The sequence below is a fragment of the Salminus brasiliensis genome, chromosome 20 (assembly GCF_030463535.1).
Source record: "Salminus brasiliensis chromosome 20, fSalBra1.hap2, whole genome shotgun sequence".
NCBI lineage: Eukaryota > Metazoa > Chordata > Actinopteri > Characiformes > Bryconidae > Salminus > Salminus brasiliensis.
In genome coordinates, this window is record NC_132897.1 from 2,891,396 (window position 1) to 2,910,342 (window position 18,947).

General features: G+C 45.4%; 1 protein-coding gene across 1 annotated transcript; it reads right to left on the reverse strand.

The window, feature by feature from the left end:
- Nucleotides 1–2,605: 2,605 nt before the first annotated feature.
- ap3m2 (adaptor related protein complex 3 subunit mu 2) lies at nt 2,606–14,587 on the reverse strand. The gene is made up of 9 exons (XM_072664976.1): nt 14,499–14,587; nt 11,196–11,485; nt 10,084–10,255; nt 9,772–9,909; nt 8,545–8,630; nt 6,992–7,125; nt 6,681–6,888; nt 5,173–5,317; nt 2,606–4,791 (listed from the first exon to the last, which is right to left on the reverse strand). Exons 2-9 carry the CDS (start codon nt 11,466–11,468, stop codon nt 4,691–4,693), a joined length of 1,257 nt encoding a protein of 418 aa, XP_072521077.1. The 5' UTR covers nt 11,469–11,485; nt 14,499–14,587; the 3' UTR covers nt 2,606–4,690.
- Between the last annotated feature and the right edge of the window lie 4,360 nt (nt 14,588–18,947).

Sequence of the window (18,947 nt, forward strand, 5' to 3'; positions counted from 1 at the left end):
ACCTAGCCCCTCACTGTGGACTGAAGTGGAAAGGGGAGGGGGGTGGGGGGGTAGACTTATTTAGAAATAGAGGGGTTATGGCTCCTGACCAGCTCCTGACCAGCTCCTGACCAGCATTGAGTGTGCTGGAATTTGATGGGTTAGATGGTCTACCAGACCAAGCCAAGCCAGTGAAGCCTGAGACCAAGCTTTGTTTAATAGCATGACCAGCATTGACCAGTTGACCAGTTTGACCAGCTTAGCTTAGAGCTAAGGTCTTATCCTTTGCTCCGCTTCTCCAAATCTAAGCAAAGTGGCAGTGGAGACCACTAGTTCCTCCAACAGAAGCAGGATAAGCTCCTATTAAATAGCCTTGACTGCAGAAGAAACCATGAATGAGCAGGTGTCCCAATACTTTTGTCAATTGTGTGTAAGTGTTGACCAGCCCAGCTCTTGACCAGCATAGGGCATGTTTGAGTTTGAGTATTGAGGAGGTTAAGGGGGTTAAGGGTACTGAGATGAGGTCAGGTATGAGCAGGTGTCCCAATACTTTTGTCAATTGTGTGTAAGTGTTGACCAGCCCAGCTCTTGACCAGCACAGGGCATGTTTGAGTTTGAGTGCCATGCTTTTGCTAGGGGGGGGGTTATTCAACCACTAAGACCATTCTTGATGACCAGCATGACCAAGGTAGTTGACCGGTCTGGCCGCACTAGTTGACCAGCGTTGTTGGAATTTGATAGTTTGGCTGGTAGATGGTTCGAGTTTGGTTCAGATGGTCAGCTTGACAAATAGCATGACCTGGGAGGAGGTTAAGGGGGTTAAGGGTACTGAGATGAGGTCAGGTATGAGCAGGTGCCCCAATACTTTTGTCAATTATGTGTAAGTGTTGACCAGCCTAGCTCTTGACCAGCATAGGGCATGTTTGAGTTTGATTATTGAGGAGGTTAAGGGTACTGAGATGAGGTCAGGTATGAGCAGGTGTCCCAAAACTTTTGTCAATTGTGTGTAAGTGTTGACCAGCCCAGCTCTTGACCAGCATAGGGCATGTTTGAGTTTGAGTATTGAGGAGGTTAAGGTTAAGGGTACTGAGATGAGGTCAGGTATGAGCAGGTGTCCCAATACTTTTGTCAATTATGTGTAAGTGTTGACCAGCCCAGCTCTTGACCAGCATAGGGCATGTTTGAGTTTGAGTATTGAGGAGGTTAAGGTTAAGGGTACTGAGATGAGGTCAGGTATGAGCAGGTGTCCCAAAACTTTAGTCAATTATGTGTAAGTGTTGACCAGCCTAGCTCTCGACCAGCACAGGGCATGTTTGAGTTTGAGTGCCATGCTTTTGCTAGGGTGGGTTAGTCAACCACTAAGACCATTCTTGATGACCAGCATGACCAAGGTAGTTGACCGGTCTGGCCGCACTAGTTGACCAGCGTTGTTGGAATTTGATAGTTTGGCTGGTAGATGGTTCGAGTTTGGTTCAGATGGTCAGCTTGACAAATAGCATGACCTGGGAGGAGGTTAAGGGGGTTAAGGGTACTGAGATGAGGTCAGGTATGAGCAGGTGCCCCAATACTTTTGTCAATTATGTGTAAGTGTTGACCAGCCTAGCTCTTGACCAGCATAGGGCATGTTTGAGTTTGAGTATTGAGGAGGTTAAGGGGGTTAAGGGTACTGAGATGAGGTCAGGTATGAGCAGGTGTCCCAAAACTTTTGTCAATTATGTGTAAGTGTTGACCAGCCTAGCTCTTGACCAGCATAGGGTATGTTTGAGTTTGAGTATTGAGGAGGTTAAGGGGGTTAAGGGTACTGAGATGAGGTCAGGTATGAGCAGGTGTCCCAATACTTTTGTCAATTGTGTGTAAGTGTTGACCAGCCCAGCTCTTGACCAGCATAGGGCATGTTTGAGTTTGAGTATTGAGGAGGTTAAGGTTAAGGGTACTGAGATGAGGTCAGGTATGAGCAGGTGTCCCAATACTTTTGTCAATTGTGTGTAAGTGTTGACCAGCCCAGCTCTTGACCAGCATAGGGTATGTTTGAGTTTGAGTATTGAGGAGGTTAAGGGGGTTAAGGGTACTGAGATGAGGTCAGGTATGAGCAGGTGTCCCAATACTTTTGTCAATTGTGTGTAAGTGTTGACCAGCCCAGCTCTTGACCAGCATAGGGCATGTTTGGGTTTGAGTATTGAGGAGGTTAAGGGGGTTAAGGGTACTGAGATGAGGTCAGGTATGAGCAGGTGTCCCAATACTTTTGTCAATTGTGTGTAAGTGTTGACCAGCCCAGCTCTTGACCAGCATAGGGCATGTTTGGGTTTGAGTATTGAGGAGGTTAAGGTTAAGGGTACTGAGATGAGGTCAGGTATGAGCAGGTGTCCCAATACTTTTGTCAATTATGTGTAAGTGTTGACCAGCCCAGCTCTTGACCAGCATAGGGCATGTTTGGGTTTGAGTATTGAGGAGGTTAAGGGTACTGAGATGAGGTCAGGTATGAGCAGGTGTCCCAATACTTTTGTCAATTGTGTGTAAGTGTTGACCAGCCCAGCTCTTGACCAGCACAGGGCATGTTTGGGTTTGAGTATTGAGGAGGTTAAGGGGGTTAAGGGTACTGAGATGAGGTGAAAAAGAAAAGTCGACGTGTTTTTAGGTCTTTTATTTTGGAGCATTTTGTAAAATCAGTCGGAAACAAGAGGAAAATCAAACAATCACAGCATCGTCATCAGCAAAAAAACGGCAAACGGACCCAAACACATGGCGCATGTTGCCAAATATCATATAAATAAACCAGTAAACATAAATAATCACCGACTTTGGAATCGAATCTGCTCCTTTGGTCCGAATCACCTACAAGCTAAACATGGACCACCGAGCAGTGAAGGGGCGGGTTCAGAGCTGCGTTCTAGGTACACCGCTGCGTAGGTAAGCGAGGTGAGGTCAGAAAGGTCCGCACGGACGCTCGGATGTAGTCTGAGCCGCACAACCCCACCGATTACGCTGGAGGAACATCGATAGATCACACGGTCAGAGAAGAGAGGGGCTTCCTAAGCACTATTCAGACGGGAGGAGCTGCATGAGCGGATGCCAGTCGAGCACCGTTGGCAGTGTTTTCTGTCTTGCTGGGGTCTGTCCAAATGTTTGTGGACATCCCTTCTAATGATTGCATTCGGCTACATTAAGTTGCACCCATTGCTGCTGACACAGATGTGCAAATGCTCTCCCCCTGAACCTGTTGACACCAAGCCCCTAATTAATGCCAGGCGTGGACTAGAGGGGGTATAAAGCCCCCCCAGGGTTGAGCTGTGGAGCAGTGGAAGAACAGTCAATGAGGTGGAGCTCCATCCAGTACTTTTGCTGGGGTTTTTTTTTATGGGGAGTTGGTTGGGGTTGATGAGGTGGGGTGGTGATCATCCCAATGCTTGTGTGGCTGAATGCAATCAAATCTTCACAGCAGTGCTCCTACACAATCTAGTAGAAAGGCTTGTTTCCTGGACAGTAGAGACAGTTACTCCAACAAAAGCAGGATTAACTCTTTTTAATAGCCTTGCTTTCAGTGAATGAGCAGGCGTCCCAATACTTTTGTCAATTTAGTGTATGTTCTTAGGATAAGGATGGCTCCCATTGTCCTTGCAGACTGAACAAATCCTAAATAAGAAAACTCAGATGAGAGTCATAAATGGTTCTATAAGGAGAACCTCTAATAGAGGGTTCTGTCTAGCACCAAAGAGGGTTCCGCTTTTTTTGTTTTGATGTCAGTTCTATACAGAACCCTTTTGCAGAACCATTTGGATGGTTTCATGCTTGGCTAAATGGTTCTTTGCAATGGGGGAAAACCTTTTTGGATGGTTCTCTGCAGAACCTTATTTATCAAAGAACCCTTATCAGCACCCCTTTTTGCTAAGACTGCAAGAATGCCACCTTTCCCGGTTCCGCTCTCACCGTCTGACCTTAGCTTAGACTAGAGAGAGACCTGCAGTTCCTCTGATGTTCTCCTCTAACCTTTGGGAACTTTCTGGACTGGACAAGGGTTCACTAAGGACGAGGGTTCTTTAAAGAACCAGGTCAGCACAGAGAACCATTAGGGAGGTTAATGGTTCTAAAAGAGATCTGCTACTATTTAAACAATAATAATAAAAACCATAGAACCCATTTTCAGTACTATACAGAACCAATATTTACTAAACCCTGACATTAGTTAGGTTCCTTAAATGTTCTCCTGGAACCCTTGCTGTCTGTTTGGGCCAAAGCCAATTACTCCTATGAAGATCCTGGGCTTTTCATGTGTGTACTCTTAAAAAAAGAGGGGGGGGGGGTCTTCAGAGGGTCAAAGAACCACTCACATGGTTTGTTGCGTGGTACTTAGATGGTTCTAAGTATATGTAGCAGGTGTCTACATACTTTTGGACATGTGCGTGTGTATATATATATATATGCCGTCTGAATAGTACTTGGTTCCTTGGACTAATGAGAGAGTTCTGTGATGGGAAACGAGCCGTTCTGATGCAGGAAGGTGGAACCGATGGTATGATGTAATGCACAATAACACAGTAGAGGTGTGAGGGTGTAGCTAGTACGGTTCTCCGTATGAGAGAAACAGTGGCTGAGCTAAATCCCTGAACCGCGTACCCACTCAGAACGTGCCAACTCCAAACCGCCTCCACTGCCACCCCCCTGGTGTGTTTCTGTAGCCGTTGGTGTTGGCTGGACGCTGCAGGGCGGTCAGCCTCTAGGTCCGGACCTGGAATTTGCCCGCCTTGGTCATGTACTTGATGCCTTTGAATGGTTTGTACTTCTCGCCGTACATGTCCAAGCGATTTACCTTCAGGCCTTCGGGACAAAAGGAAAAAAGAGACCACGTGTCAGAGGAGGATCCGTACTGTACAATACGTTGCCATGGCCACCCCTGTGTAGGTATGTGACGCTTACAGGCCGACACCGGGCTGTGCAAAACCCAATTTGCATGTGAACCCGTGGACCCGCAGGATTAGAGCTATGGAGCGGGTTGTAAACACTGTATCGCTGTACTACAGTGACACCTAGTGGTCAAATCATGGTATTGTCCAAAAATGTATTCAGCTGATTATTATTTCACTTCACTCAGGAGTGAGGGGAGCACCTTCCTCTTCGCTCGGCTGTGTGTGTGTGTGTGTGTGTGTGTGTGTGTGTGTGTGTGTGCTCAGTGTGTGAGGCAGGTAAAGGTAACTGTACCTGAAATGGCAAGCTGCTGGATTTTGAACTGGATGTTGATGGTCGGGTTTTCGTCGGGTTTCGAGGCTCCGGTCTGCAGGCTCATGGTGCCCTTCAGACTGGGCAGCTTCTGGGGGTTAATCTTCCCTACATCCCATGTCAACAGCTGCACACACACACACACACACACACACACAAAAGCCACAGTTAACTAACTTTTTTTTTATTATTATTATTTTTAATTATGAAAACAGTATTTCAGGGCTGCATCAGTTTTATAAGACCTTTTATAAGATACTTATAAGACCTCAATAAAGGATAAATAAACATTAATAAACATTGATATACGCCCCCCCCCAAACAAAGTTTCCCTTTTGCCCTCCAGTAAACCCACCCGTTCATAGCTCCCCCTAGGAAAGGTGGAAAGCACCAGGTCCCCAGCCCCACCACACCGACTGACTGAAGCCTGTGTCGGCCAGCATCGCTCAACAGTGATGAGGGGAGAGAGCGCCCTCTATCAAACCCACCAGTATTATATTAATATTGTACTTTTCAATTTTAATATGGTTTTATTTTAATACATTTAAATGTTATTCATAGTCATTTTTATTTCTTTTCTGTCTTTTATTTATTTATTTTTTAATTGTATTTAATCCTGTCTGATCCTGCTTTAGACTTAAGGGAACTTATTAAGATAAGATAACTTTATTATATAATTACATTATTAAATAATTACAGAAAATTATAAAAGGTGTACATTATTATTGTTTTTTGTATTAAATAATAAACCTCTTATTATCCAGTTATAGAATTAGTATTACATTTATAATGATTATTTTTACTATTTAATATTTATTAAATAATACATGTATTATTATTTGATCAATATGTTCCCAGCCTTCTGTAATATCTTTATATTCACTCATATTAATATTCAACCGAATCTACATTTTAACACTGTGTACATTAGAACAGTACAGTACGTACAGTGTATGTTAAGGTGCATATACACTGTTTTTACATTTTTTATATTTTTATATTTTATATCTGTGCTTTCCTGCACAGGACAAGCACCTACCCAATCAAATTTATTGGTACAGCGATTTTTTAGAACTGCCGTTGTCCCAAAGCAGCTTTACAGAATCAGTAATCAGTAAGGGGACAAGAAATCAACAAGACATGAGGACCCAAGACCACCCAGAGGCGACAATGGCCAGGAAACCCCCTCAGAGCTGGAGGAAGAAACCTTGGGAGGGACCAAGACTCACAAGGGGGACCCAACCCGTCCTCCTCTGATCAGAATTATTTATTAATTATTGATAAAAGTCACAGAACCACCACATAAGACTGGTCCACTGCTCTGGTCTGCAACATAATCATAATATAATAATCATAATTTAATATAATAAAATATTATAAATCTGATTTAATGTGATGAACTGCTCTTTTTCCCCTCTTCAGATTCTCCATATGAAATTTTTGAATTACTCACACATACACACACATACACACACACACACTGCGGGTACCTTGGTGACGGGGTCGAATGTGTAAGTGCCCTGCGAGGGGTTGAGGCTGGTGTTTAGGACGCCGCGGGGCAGCTGACTGCTGACCAACACCGACTCCACCGCCTTTCCCATCGTCTGCTTCGGCCCGAGCGTCAGGTCAAAGCGGCCCTGAGAACTGCCCTCGCGGAACGTGATGTTGTGCTTCACGTACACAGGAATGGCCACCAGACTGGAGAGAGAGACCAGAACGTACAGCAGTGAGACTGAGACAGACAGACAGACAGACAGACAGACAGATAAATAAGAAAGGGGGGAGCAGGAGGATCTCTCACTTCTGCGAGCTGACATGGTACGAGAGCAGGCGGAAGTTTCCGTCCGGAGGGATGAAGGAGAGGATCCGCTCGGCCTCCCAGCGCTTAAACCTCACACAGGGGTGGAAACTCACATCATCCAACAGACGGGGATTCTGGGAGGGGGTGAATCGTTAGAGGTGAACATTATATTATTTATTAAATATCAGAACTGTACTGAACTGATATACTGCCAAACAATAAGAGGCAAATGAGCATCCTGACCAAACACAGACAGACATACAGACAGACAGACAGATAGATAAACACACAGACAGATAGGTAGACAGAGACAGATAGATAGATAGACTGACAGGCAGGCAGGCAGACAGGCCGACAAATAGATAAACACACAGACAGATAGGTAAACAGACAGATAGATTGATAGACAGACAGACAGGCAGAGAGACAGACAGGCAGACACATAGACAGTCAGACAGACAGACAGACAGACAGATACATAGATAGGCCGACAGTCAGACAAATAGATAAACACACAGACAGGCAGATAGACAGATAGAAAGACAGACAGACAGACAGACAGATAGATAGACAGACAGGTAGCTAGCTAGCTAGATAGATAGATAGACAGGCCGACAGATAGATAAACACACAGACAGATAGATAGACAGATAGACAGGCAGATAGACAGGCAGATAGACAGGCAGACAGACAGACAGACAGATAGATAGACAGACAGACAGATAGATAGATAGGCCGACAGATAGATAAACACACAGACAGATAGACAGACAGACAGACAGACAGATAGACAGACAGACAGACAGACAGACAGACAGACAGACAGACAGACAGACAGACAGATAGATAGATAGGCCGACAGTCAGACAGATAGATAGACAGACAGACAGACAGGCCGACACATAGACAGACAGACAGACAGACAGGCAGACAGATAGATAGATAGATAGGCCGACAGTCAGACAGATAGATAAACACACAGACAGACAGATAGACAGACAGACAGACAGATAGATTGATAGACAGACAGACAGACAGATAAACAGATAGATAGATAGACAGTCCGACAGATAAACACACAGACAGACAGACAGATAGACAGACAGACAGACAGACAGATAACAGTCAAGAAGATCATCAAAGAGACAGATGAACAGTAGACAGACAGACACGAACAAAGACAGACAGATCAATAGACAGACAAAAAGACAGTCAAACAGATAAACGGACGACAGACAGACAGACAGACAACTAGATACACATACAAGACAGACAGATAATGAGAGACAGACAGGAAGGCAGGCAAGCAGACAGACAGAGATAGATGGATAGACAGACAGATCAACAGACAGGTAAGAGGGCATTAGATATTCTGTATGGGTGGATGTTTAAGCAGGCAGACAGACAGACAGACAGATAGACGCTGTGGACTGTAATGGCGTGATGAGCTTCTCTGGGTGTTTGGGTGAAGTGAGGTACGGGACCGTCGGATATCCGCTCACACAAGACCCAACTAGCGTCCGGGTTTGAGGGAGCAGCCCGAGCAGACTCACCATGAACGACAGGGTCAGATCAGGCATCCCCGTCAGCTTCACACACGCGTCAATCACCCCCTGGATCTCCGCTGTGATGGTAGAACCTACAGGAGGGTTGATGGACAGATGCAGGTTTTCGGACTGAGTGTCTAGACAAGCATGTGATTCTCAGCACCAGTCAAAGACTGCAGAAACACCTGCTACGGGATGGAGCATCACCACCATCATCCCAGAGAACCCGGTTCTTCCACTGCTCCACAGCTCAGGGGTTCTATATAGCACCAAAGGGTTCTACTACCATTGCAGGAGTAGAACCTTGAAAGCACCCCATTCTATTGGTCAGAGCTTTTCTACGTAGGGTATACAGCAGCCATAACATTAGAACCACCCCCTGTCCATTCTATCAGCTCTACCTCCCATAATGCAGCACTGCGTAGGTCTACAGGTCCAGACTGTGTCCATCTGTTTCTCTGCAGGCTCTGATATTCGCATTTCCCATATTTCCCATCTCACCCTGTGTGTTCTTTAAAGCTCAGGACCCCACAGGACTGACCACCGCAGAGCAGACTGTAGTATTGCTGGGTGGTGGGTCAGCATTCCTAGCACTGCAGTGACACTGACTGACTGACTGCTGGTGGCGAGTGTGTGTGTGTTAGTAGTGTGTATTGGGCTGGTGGTATGAGTGGTATGATCAAACACCCAGAAGTACCCAGCTGTGGGCGGCAGCAGCGTCCTGCGGGCACTGATGAAGGACTAGAGGATGACCAACATCAACAGACAGCTGTGCAGCAGCAGATCAGAGAGAGCCTCTGTCTCTGACTTTACCTTCATCTACAAGCTGGACCAGCTAGGTAGGAGGAGTGTCTAATAGAGAGTGGACAGTGAGTGGACAGACAGTACTGTCTGGAATTATTAGGAGAACTGCACAGTGCTCCTGTAAGGTCAGTGGAGCTGATAGGATGGACAGTGAGTGCAAAAACAAGGAGGAGGTGTTAATGTTATGGCTGATTGGCGTATGTGTACATAAGCTGCGTGTCTGTGCTCTGACAGTCTGTAGCTGAATTCAGCACTTAGAAGAGGTGTCCGAATACTTTCGTCAGGTCATAAGAAGATACCCACGTATTGATAGCTTATCAATAAACTCCATAAATAAATAAATAAATAAATAAATAAGCAACATTTTAATCAGGTGTATCCAAACCTTTGACTGGCGCACACACACAAACACACACACACAGTGTGTACCTGACTTGTCAATGATGGCGTCGATCTCCTCCACCACGTCAAAATAGGCCTCGTTGTTGGTGTATTTGACCCCAGTGCGTCTCCAGGGCACCACAGAGAGCTGACCCGTGGGGAGCTGCTCCCCAACGTTAGTGCTTCCTGATTTACAGAGAGAACAGGGCAGACACAATGAAGGACTCACTGATCCAGCAGGTCATGATATTAATAATACACCAATATTGGAGTATAATAAATGATACTGGGCACATTTAACCTGCCTCTGGTAGAGGGGTCATGAAAAATGAGGTCAGTAGAACCAGCAAAGCTCCTTACCCGTGATGGTGTTGACGACGGTACGCAGGATGGTCGGAGGTTTGATCAGCTCTTTCAGGATATTGGACTCGGTGGCCAGAGGGAAGCCATTGTCCAGCATCTCCTCCAGCAGCTCGTACACCACAACCACGTTGTCTTTGATAGCTGCTTCAGTACACACTCCAAAGTAGTCCTGAGCGAGGGGCAGGGCGGGGGGATGGGGTGGGGGGTAGAGAGGGGTTTAACAGAATGGAGGTTTTTAATGGAAACCCCACTAGGGGTTTCCATTAAAAACCTCCATTATCTGATATATACTCTGATATATACTCTTAAATGTTGGAGAGCTCTGCCATGTCTGTGTGATCATCAATAAATATCTTAAATCATTATTAAAATAGCCATCTTAAATATATATAAATAATTCATTTAATAAACAATAATTAATTTCATTTAAAAAAGTAAATAATATTATATGTATATTTACCGCCCCCTTGTGGATTATCTGTTCACTGCACGCACCACAAAACTACATACAGATTTCTAGGTTTAAAATGACTTTAGTAAAACTACTGTGACCAATAAATTCTGGATGCATCCATTACATGTCCGAAGGTTTGTGGACACCCCTTCTAGTGAATGCATTCAGCTACTAGAAGTATTGGCACCATGCTACCTAATGCCAGGTGTGGGGCTATAGAGGAGGATAAAGCCCCCCTCCCAGCATTGAGCTGTGGAGCAGTGGAAGAACTGCAATCTGTTCTCTGGAATGATGGATGGTGCTCCATCCAATACTTTTGGGATGAGGTGGGGTAGTGATCATCATCATCCAATTTCTGACCTCACTAACGCTCTTGTGGCTGAATGCAATCAAAAGCCTAGATTTTGACAGTTACTCCGACAAAAGCAGGAGAAACTCTTATTAATACCCTTGATTTCAGAAGAAACCGTGACCAAGCAGGTGTCCCAATACTTTTGTCAACACAGTGTATACACAAAACGTGATCCAACGTCTTTTTCTTAAGTAATTGGTCAGAAGGTTTTGATGAATCTGAATGTTCTGGCCACTCTCTGATGGTTCAGGCTTTAAAGGGTTAGGAGAAGGATCTACGCAAGCTTGGGGAAGGCAGCCAAACCTGGAAGGTGTCGACGACGCGGTGGAGAAACTCGATGACGAACAGAGGCGGCACCTCGCTCTGAATGACGGCCACAAAGTAGATGCGGTGCCGCAGCACGCTGATGAGGTAGTGGTGTGGGGTGGGGATGACCGGAGGGACGTTTTCGGGCTCGGTGGCGCGCTCCTGGGCCTCGAAGAAGTAGTCGCACACGGAGCGGCTCACCACGCTCTTCCAGTGCTTCTCCAGGAATATGTCCCCCGTAGCGTTCACGAGGAACAGGCTGTGGATCATCTTCGCAGCTTTTGGGCCTGATGATGATAAACACAGATCAAAGCAGAAGAATTTTAGATATTTTATTTACATTAAAGACATTTAGCAGACGCTCTTATCCAGGAATAACCTCAGTTAGTTTAAATAGGCTAAAGATCCTCTAATCTTAGACACGACTAAACTCAAGTCAATATGGAGACCATAGTACTCTTCTCTTCGCCTGAGTCCTCTCAGAAGAGGAGGGTCTTCAGTCTGGGTTTGAGGACAGCGAGCGCTGGAGCTGTTCGGACACCCAGGGGAAGTTCGTTCCACCACTTCGGTGCAGGACTGAAAAAAGTCTGGACGCTCGTCTTCCGTGGATCTTAAAGGATGGCGGGTCGAGCCGAGCCGTACTTGAAGCTGGAAGGGCTCTTGGTGCGGATCGGCTTTTGATTGACCACTGCCATCAAGTACGGAGGGGCTGGCTGGTCCAGTCTTGGCTTTGTAGGCCAGAGTCAGGGGTTCTGACTCTGATGACCCGGGAAAGGCTCCAAACCAGCAAGTCTTCAGGCTAATGCTGAAGTCTCACTGTTTGGGAATGGGTTCAGTACCCTGGCGACGAGCTCGAGAGGTTGCCCTGGCCGGATCCAGCTTACGTGGGATGTGCCGGACTGGGAAGTCTTGATCCGTGGCAGCCTCACCTCACAACTTGCAGGACGTCCATAGGACACCTTCAGAGGTCTTCTGGAGTCTTTGCCTGAGGGGTTCAGAGCTGACGTGGCGGTACAGGGAGGACCAGCAGCATATGGTGGGCAGGTGGTGATAATGTTTTGGCTCCAGTGCTTCAGGTGTGTAAAGGGAGGCGGAAACCGATACCACCCTGTTTAATATTCAACAGCATCGCATTACGCCTGACGTGCTGAACAGCCTCTCTTCTCCCACAGACAGGAAAGCAACACCAGCACGGCCTACATATAACAGTCTCTGGCCACTTTATCGGAAACACCTGTAAAAAAAAAAAAAAATGTCACTGCGCTCCCTTCAACCCCATCCGTACGACCGCTCCTCTTTGTCGAGATATTGAGAGTGAGCCTACCACCCCAAAGATGCAACACCTGTCCAAATGTTTGTGGACACCCCTTCTAACGAACGTAATCTGCCACTGTACGCTGCACCGAACGCACAGCTTGTCTAGTGCCTGTCGAGAAAAAGTTCTGCCAATGGAATAGCACGATGGCGCTCCATCCAATACTAACGCTTTCGTGGCTGAATGCAATCAAATCCTTACAGCTATGCTCCTCCAAAATCTATCAGAAAGTCCTTCCTCTTCAGTTATTCCAACAAAAGCAGGATCAGCTCTTTATAAATACCCTGAGTTTAGAAAAAGAAGAATGAACAGGTGTCCTATTACTTTTGTCCATTTAGGCCTGTAGCGTGTATAGATAGATGGCTAGACCAATGGATAGACAGACAGATATAGACAGACAGATATGTAGGTTGACAGATATAGATATTTATACATAGACAGACAGACAGATACAGAGAGATAAATATAGATAGATAGAGAGATAGACAGAGACAGATAGATATTGATAGACAGACAGATAAATAGATATAGACAGATAGACAGGAAGATAGACAGACAGAGAGATAGACAGATAGACATCTATAGATAGACAGACAGACAGACAGACAGAGAGATAGACAGACAGACAGAGAAGTAGACAGATAGACAGACAGATAGACAGACAGATAGACATATAGACATATAGATAGATAGACAGACAGAGAGACATATAGATTGACAGATAGACAGATATACAGACAGAGAGACATATAGTTAGACACAGACAGATAGACAGATAGATAGACAGATAGATAGACAGACAGATAGACAGATATACAGACAGAGAGACATATAGTTAGACACAGACAGATAGACAGATAGATAGATAGACAGATATACAGACAGAGAGACATATAGACACAAACAGATAGACAGACAGATAGACACAGACAGATAGACAGGCAGATAGACAGATAGACACAGACAGATAGACAGACAGATAGACAGACAGATAGATAGACAGACAGATAGATAGAGAGACAGATAGACAGACAGACAGATAGACAGGCAGATAGACAGATAGACACAGACAGATAGACAGACAGATAGACACAGATAGATAGACAGACAGACAGACAGACAGATAGATAGACAGACAGATAGACAGACAGACAGATAGACAGGCAGATAGACAGATAGACACAGACAGATAGACAGACAGATAGACACAGATAGACAGACAGATAGACAGATAGACACAGACAGATAGACAGACAGATAGACACAGATAGATAGACAGACAGATAGACAGATAGACACAGACAGATAGACAGACAGATAGACACAGATAGATAGACAGACAGACAGACAGACAGATAGATAGACAGACAGATAGACAGACAGACAGATAGACAGGCAGATAGACAGATAGACACAGACAGATAGACAGACAGATAGACACAGATAGATAGACAGACAGATAGACAGATAGACACAGACAGATAGACAGACAGATAGACACAGATAGATAGACAGACAGATAGACAGAGAGACATATAGATAGACAGACAGCCAGATAGATAGACAGAGAGACATATAGATAGATAGACAGACAGAGACAGAGAGACAGACAGGCAGATAGACAGATAAACAAAAGGGTAACTCACAGGTCTGTACACTGTCTATGTATATATATGTCTGTCTGTCTGTCTGTCTGTCTGTCTGATAAACGATTAGATCCTTAGATCTAATGTCTAATAAATAAGATATAAACCCAAATCCCCCCCCCCTCATTCAGCATCCATCTTCCTCCTCCTCCTCCTCCTCCTCCTCCTCCTCATCACAGGACCGTCTTGTGACCATCCGGGTCTCGGTCACCCGACAGCGATTACTAGCTAAGCCGAATCCCCCCCTGTGAGTTGTGTGCGTCCCGCGTCCCCCCGCTCGTCCCTCTCAGCGGCGGCGGCGGCGGGGGCAGCGGCAGTGTGTCAGGGGGAGATACTCACAGTAATGTCCGGGAAACAGCCGCAGCTCCGGCCTCTCCTCGATCCCTCAGCGCCGACCAGCTCTTCCTCCTCCGCTACTCGGGCTTCAGAGCGGAGCTTTGACTGGCGCCTGACTCGACCAATCGAGACGCGCGTTTCATGCTTAACCCCGCCCCTAGGCGAACATGATTGGTGTGCGTGGAGTCACAAGGGAAGCTCGGAGGCGGATTGGACAGCGAAACAGGAGACGTCACGGTAAACAGGCGCTGTGATTGGCTGTGGGGCCTTTCTGACATCTTGTTGTGGGTCGGAGGAACAGGAGGCCTTTAAAAAGCCCCACTTTTAATCGATAAAACGAATTAAAACGATTTTACGGGACGTTTTAGGGCTTGAGGGATGTTTAACATCACGAGCTTAATTTTTCATTTTAATTTCACGAAAATATTAATAAGAACGTCTTAAGACTTGGATTAAAAATGCGACTAAAATGGCACCAAGCAAAAAACCTGGATCTCTCCATTAAATATGCATCAGAAAAATGTTACAAACATAAGAATTATCATTTAAATATTTACATAAAATTATAACAGATTTTATACATGCTCAATTTCATAATATGGACAGATACAAAAGGTGCATATATAAAAATATAGGAATAATACATATATAATCTCTATATTAAATATAAAAAAAAATAAGTTCTGATATTTTTTATCTAGAAAAAATATAAAAGCATTTTTTGCATCCTTTTTTAATGAGTTTAAGTACTCATAAACTAAGTAGTTTACTTAAGTAGTTTATGTACTGCAGCCTGGCTAGCTCTCACTGTGAGCTGTTGATGAAACTACCTTCACCATGTTTGGAGGATGTACTGTAGCCTGGCTAGCTCTCACTGTGAGCTGTTGATGAAACTACCTTCACCATATTTGGAGGATGTACTGTAGCCTGGCTAGCTCTCACTGTGAGCTGTTGATGAAACTACCTCCACCGTGTTTGGAGGATGTACTGTAGCCTGGCTAGCTCTCACTGTGAGCTGTTGATGAAACTACCTCCACCCAGTTTGGAGGATGTACTGTAGCCTGGCTAGCTCTCACTGTATGCTGTTGATGAAACTACCTCCACCATGTTTGGAGGCTGTACTGTAGCCTGGCTAGCTCTCACTGTGAGCTGTTGATGAAACTACCTCCACCGTGTTTGGAGGATGTACTGTAGCCTGGCTAGCTCTCACTGTAAGCTGTTGATGAAACTACCTCCACCATGTTTGGAGGCTGTACTGTAGCCTGGCTAGCTCTCACTGTGAGCTGTTGATGAAACTACCTCCACCGTGTTTGGAGGATGTACTGTAGCCTGGCTAGCTCTCACTGTGAGCTGTTGATGAAACTACCTTCACCGTGTTTGGAGGATGTACTGTAGCCTGGCTCGCTCTCACTGTGAGCTGTTGATGAAACTACCATCACCATGTTTGGAGGATGTACTGTAGCCTGGCTAGCTCTCACTGTGAGCTGTTGATGAAACTACCTTCACCATATTTGGAGGATGTACTGTAGCCTGGCTAGCTCTCACTGTGAGCTGTTGATGAAACTACCTTCACCGTGTTTGGAGGATGTACTGTAGCCTGGCTAGCTCTCACTGTGAGCTGTTGATGAAACTACCTTCACCGTGTTTGGAGGATGTACTGTAGCCTGGCTAGCTCTCACTGTGAGCTGTTGATGAAACTACCTCCACCGTGTTTGGAGGATGTACTGTAGCCTGGCTAGCTCTCACTGTGAGCCGTTGATGAAACTACCTCCACCATGTTTGGAGGATGTACTGTAGCCTGGCTAGCTCTCACTGTGAGCCGTTGATGAAACTACCTCCACCATGTTTGCACCCCTTTTTAATGAGTTTATTTTTCTTTATACATACTGTCGCATAATATGGAGTAAAACTGCATATTTTGTTCTAGATTTAATCTGTATAAAACATTTTACATAATCTCTCACATTTTATATTTATTTTATGCAATTTTTAAATGGCTTCTTTAGAAACATTGCTACTGAATTGTCCATAAATACAAATACCCTTGCTCAAGGGCCCAGCAGTATGGGTATCAAACCCACAACCCTGTCATCAACACCCTGGAGGTCGAACCGCTGAGCCACCACTGCCCCCCTGCCTTGTTCGGCTGGTTTACGGCCCAGCAATGATCGTAAAAAAAAAAAAACACACACAAAACAACAACACTGTAATGCTAATTATTTTCCATAATTACTCCAGACTCTTACCCGAATGTAATCTGCTGTTCCCGCAGTGTCCTCTCGGCCTGGTGTGCTGTGAAGGAGCTGAAGAGATTGAAGCTGGGTTAGCTTTTAGCCTAGCGCAGGTCACATGCCCACTCTCTCCTGAGCTCTCCTTCGGCGGACGCCGGCATAGGAAAAGCCGCAGATACGAGGCCTGGTTCCTCTAGCAACCCACATCCCCATAACTAGCCCCCCATAGAGTCCGGAGAGGATGAGCTGCTCTCCAGTATCAACACCAGCATATTTTCCTAAAGTGGCCTCTGTGTTTTTTTAGCCTGTCGCAGCTTCAGTTGTTACATTTAATTACGGAGCTTTTTTGATAGATTTGAAGCAAATTAAGTTAAAATTGGCATATTGGCAATCGTTTGTCTCAGATATGGCTGCGTCCCAATTGCGTACAGCACACTAATGCTATAGAAGGAATAGACCATGTACCTTTCGCGTTGCATTGTGGGACGTGTCCATCGTAACCACCCTCAAAATGCAACCAGTTTTGAGTGAGGACCATGGATCTTTGACACATTTATTGATATTAAATACTACGTACTCTTATAAACTCGATATTACCAATTAGTACGCAACTGGGATGCACCCATAGGGTCCCGTAAGTGACAAAGCCTCAAAGAAGGACCCTGACCCATCCGCCGCTTATTGTAGAAGGATGGGGTTGTTTCCTTTCGTGGCTTTCTCCTGGCTAGCTCTCACTGTGAGCTGTTGATGAAACTACCTTCACCATGTTTGGAGGATGTACTGTAGCCTGGCTAGCTCTCACTGTGAGCTGTTGATGAAACTACCTTCACCATGTTTGGAGGATGTACTGTAGCCTGGCTAGCTCTCACTGTGAGCTGTTGATAACGGAAACTACCTCCACCATGTTTGGAGGCTGTACTTTAGCCTAGGTAGCTCTTACTGTGAGCTGTTGATGAAACTACCTCCACCATGTTTGGAGGATGTACTGTAGCCTGGCTAGCTCTCACTGTGAGCTGTTGATGAAACTACCTTCACCATGTTTGGAGGATGTACTGTAGCCTGGCTAGCTCTCACTGTGAGCTGTTGATAACGGAAACTACCTCCACCATGTTTGGAGGCTGTACTTTAGCCTAGGTAGCTCTTACTGTGAGCTGTTGATGAAACTACCTCCACCATGTTTGGAGGATGTACTGTAGCCTGGCTAGCTCTCACTGTGAGCTGTTGATGAAACTACCTCCACAATGTTTGAATGCTGTTCTTTAGCCTGGCTAGCTCTCACTGTGAGCTGTTGATGAAACTACCTCCACCGTGTTTGAATGCTGTTCTTTAGCCTGGCTAGCTCTCACTGTGAGCTGTTGATGAAACTACCTTCACCATGTTTGGAGGATGTACTGCAGCCTGGCTAGCTCTCACTGTGAGCTGTTGATGAAACTACCTCCACCATGTTTGGAGGCTGGACTTTAGCCTGGCTAGCTCTCACAGTGAGCCGTTGATAACAGAAACTACCTCCACCATGTTTGAAAGCTGTACTTTAGCCTATGTAGCTCTCACGGAGAGTTGTAGATCCCTCCCGTAAAAAGAGGACCTTCACCACTTATCAAATGGATGGGATTGTTTCATTTAGGGGTTTTAGGTGGAATAACACTGTGTGAAACTACCTCCACCATGTTTGGAGGATGTACTTTAGCTGAGGGAGCTCTTACTGAGAATTGCAGATCCCTCACCACACCTGTCTGCCACTTGTTTTACAAGGATGGGATTGTTTACCTTTGTTAATTTACTTTTTTTGCGTACAATAATACTATGCGAAACTACCTCCACCATGTTTGGAGGCTATATTTTAGCCTGGCAAGCACAGAGTTGTAGGTCCGTCCCCTAAAAAAGGACCTTGACCACACCTTGCCACCAATCCTCACTGTAGAAGAACTGGATTGTTTACTGTGGAGGTCTTAGTTGCAGTAACACTTTGTGAAACTACCTCCACCATGTTTGGAGGCTGTACTTTAGCTGAGGTATCCCTCACGGTGAGTTCTGTAGATCCATCCCGTAAAAAGAGGACCTTCATCACACTTGTCCGCCACTTGTTTTACAAGTATGGGATTGTTGACTTTGGGGGTCTTACATACAATAATACTGTGCGAAACTTCCTCCACCATGTTTGGAGGCTATATTTTAGCCAGGCAAGCGCAGAGTTGTAGGTCCGTCCCCTGAAAAAGGACCT

Coding starts and splice junctions, on each gene's coding strand:
- ap3m2 (XM_072664976.1), bottom strand. CDS start 11,468: ATGATCCACAGCCTGTTCCTCGTGAACGCTACGGGGGACATATTCCTG. Junction 8,631..9,771: donor CGCCATCATTGACAAGTCAG/GTACACACTGTG, acceptor ACCCTCCTGTAG/GTTCTACCATCACAGCGGAG. Junction 4,792..5,172: donor CCAGCAGCTTGCCATTTCAG/GTACAGTTACCT, acceptor TTTGTCCCGAAG/GCCTGAAGGTAAATCGCTTG.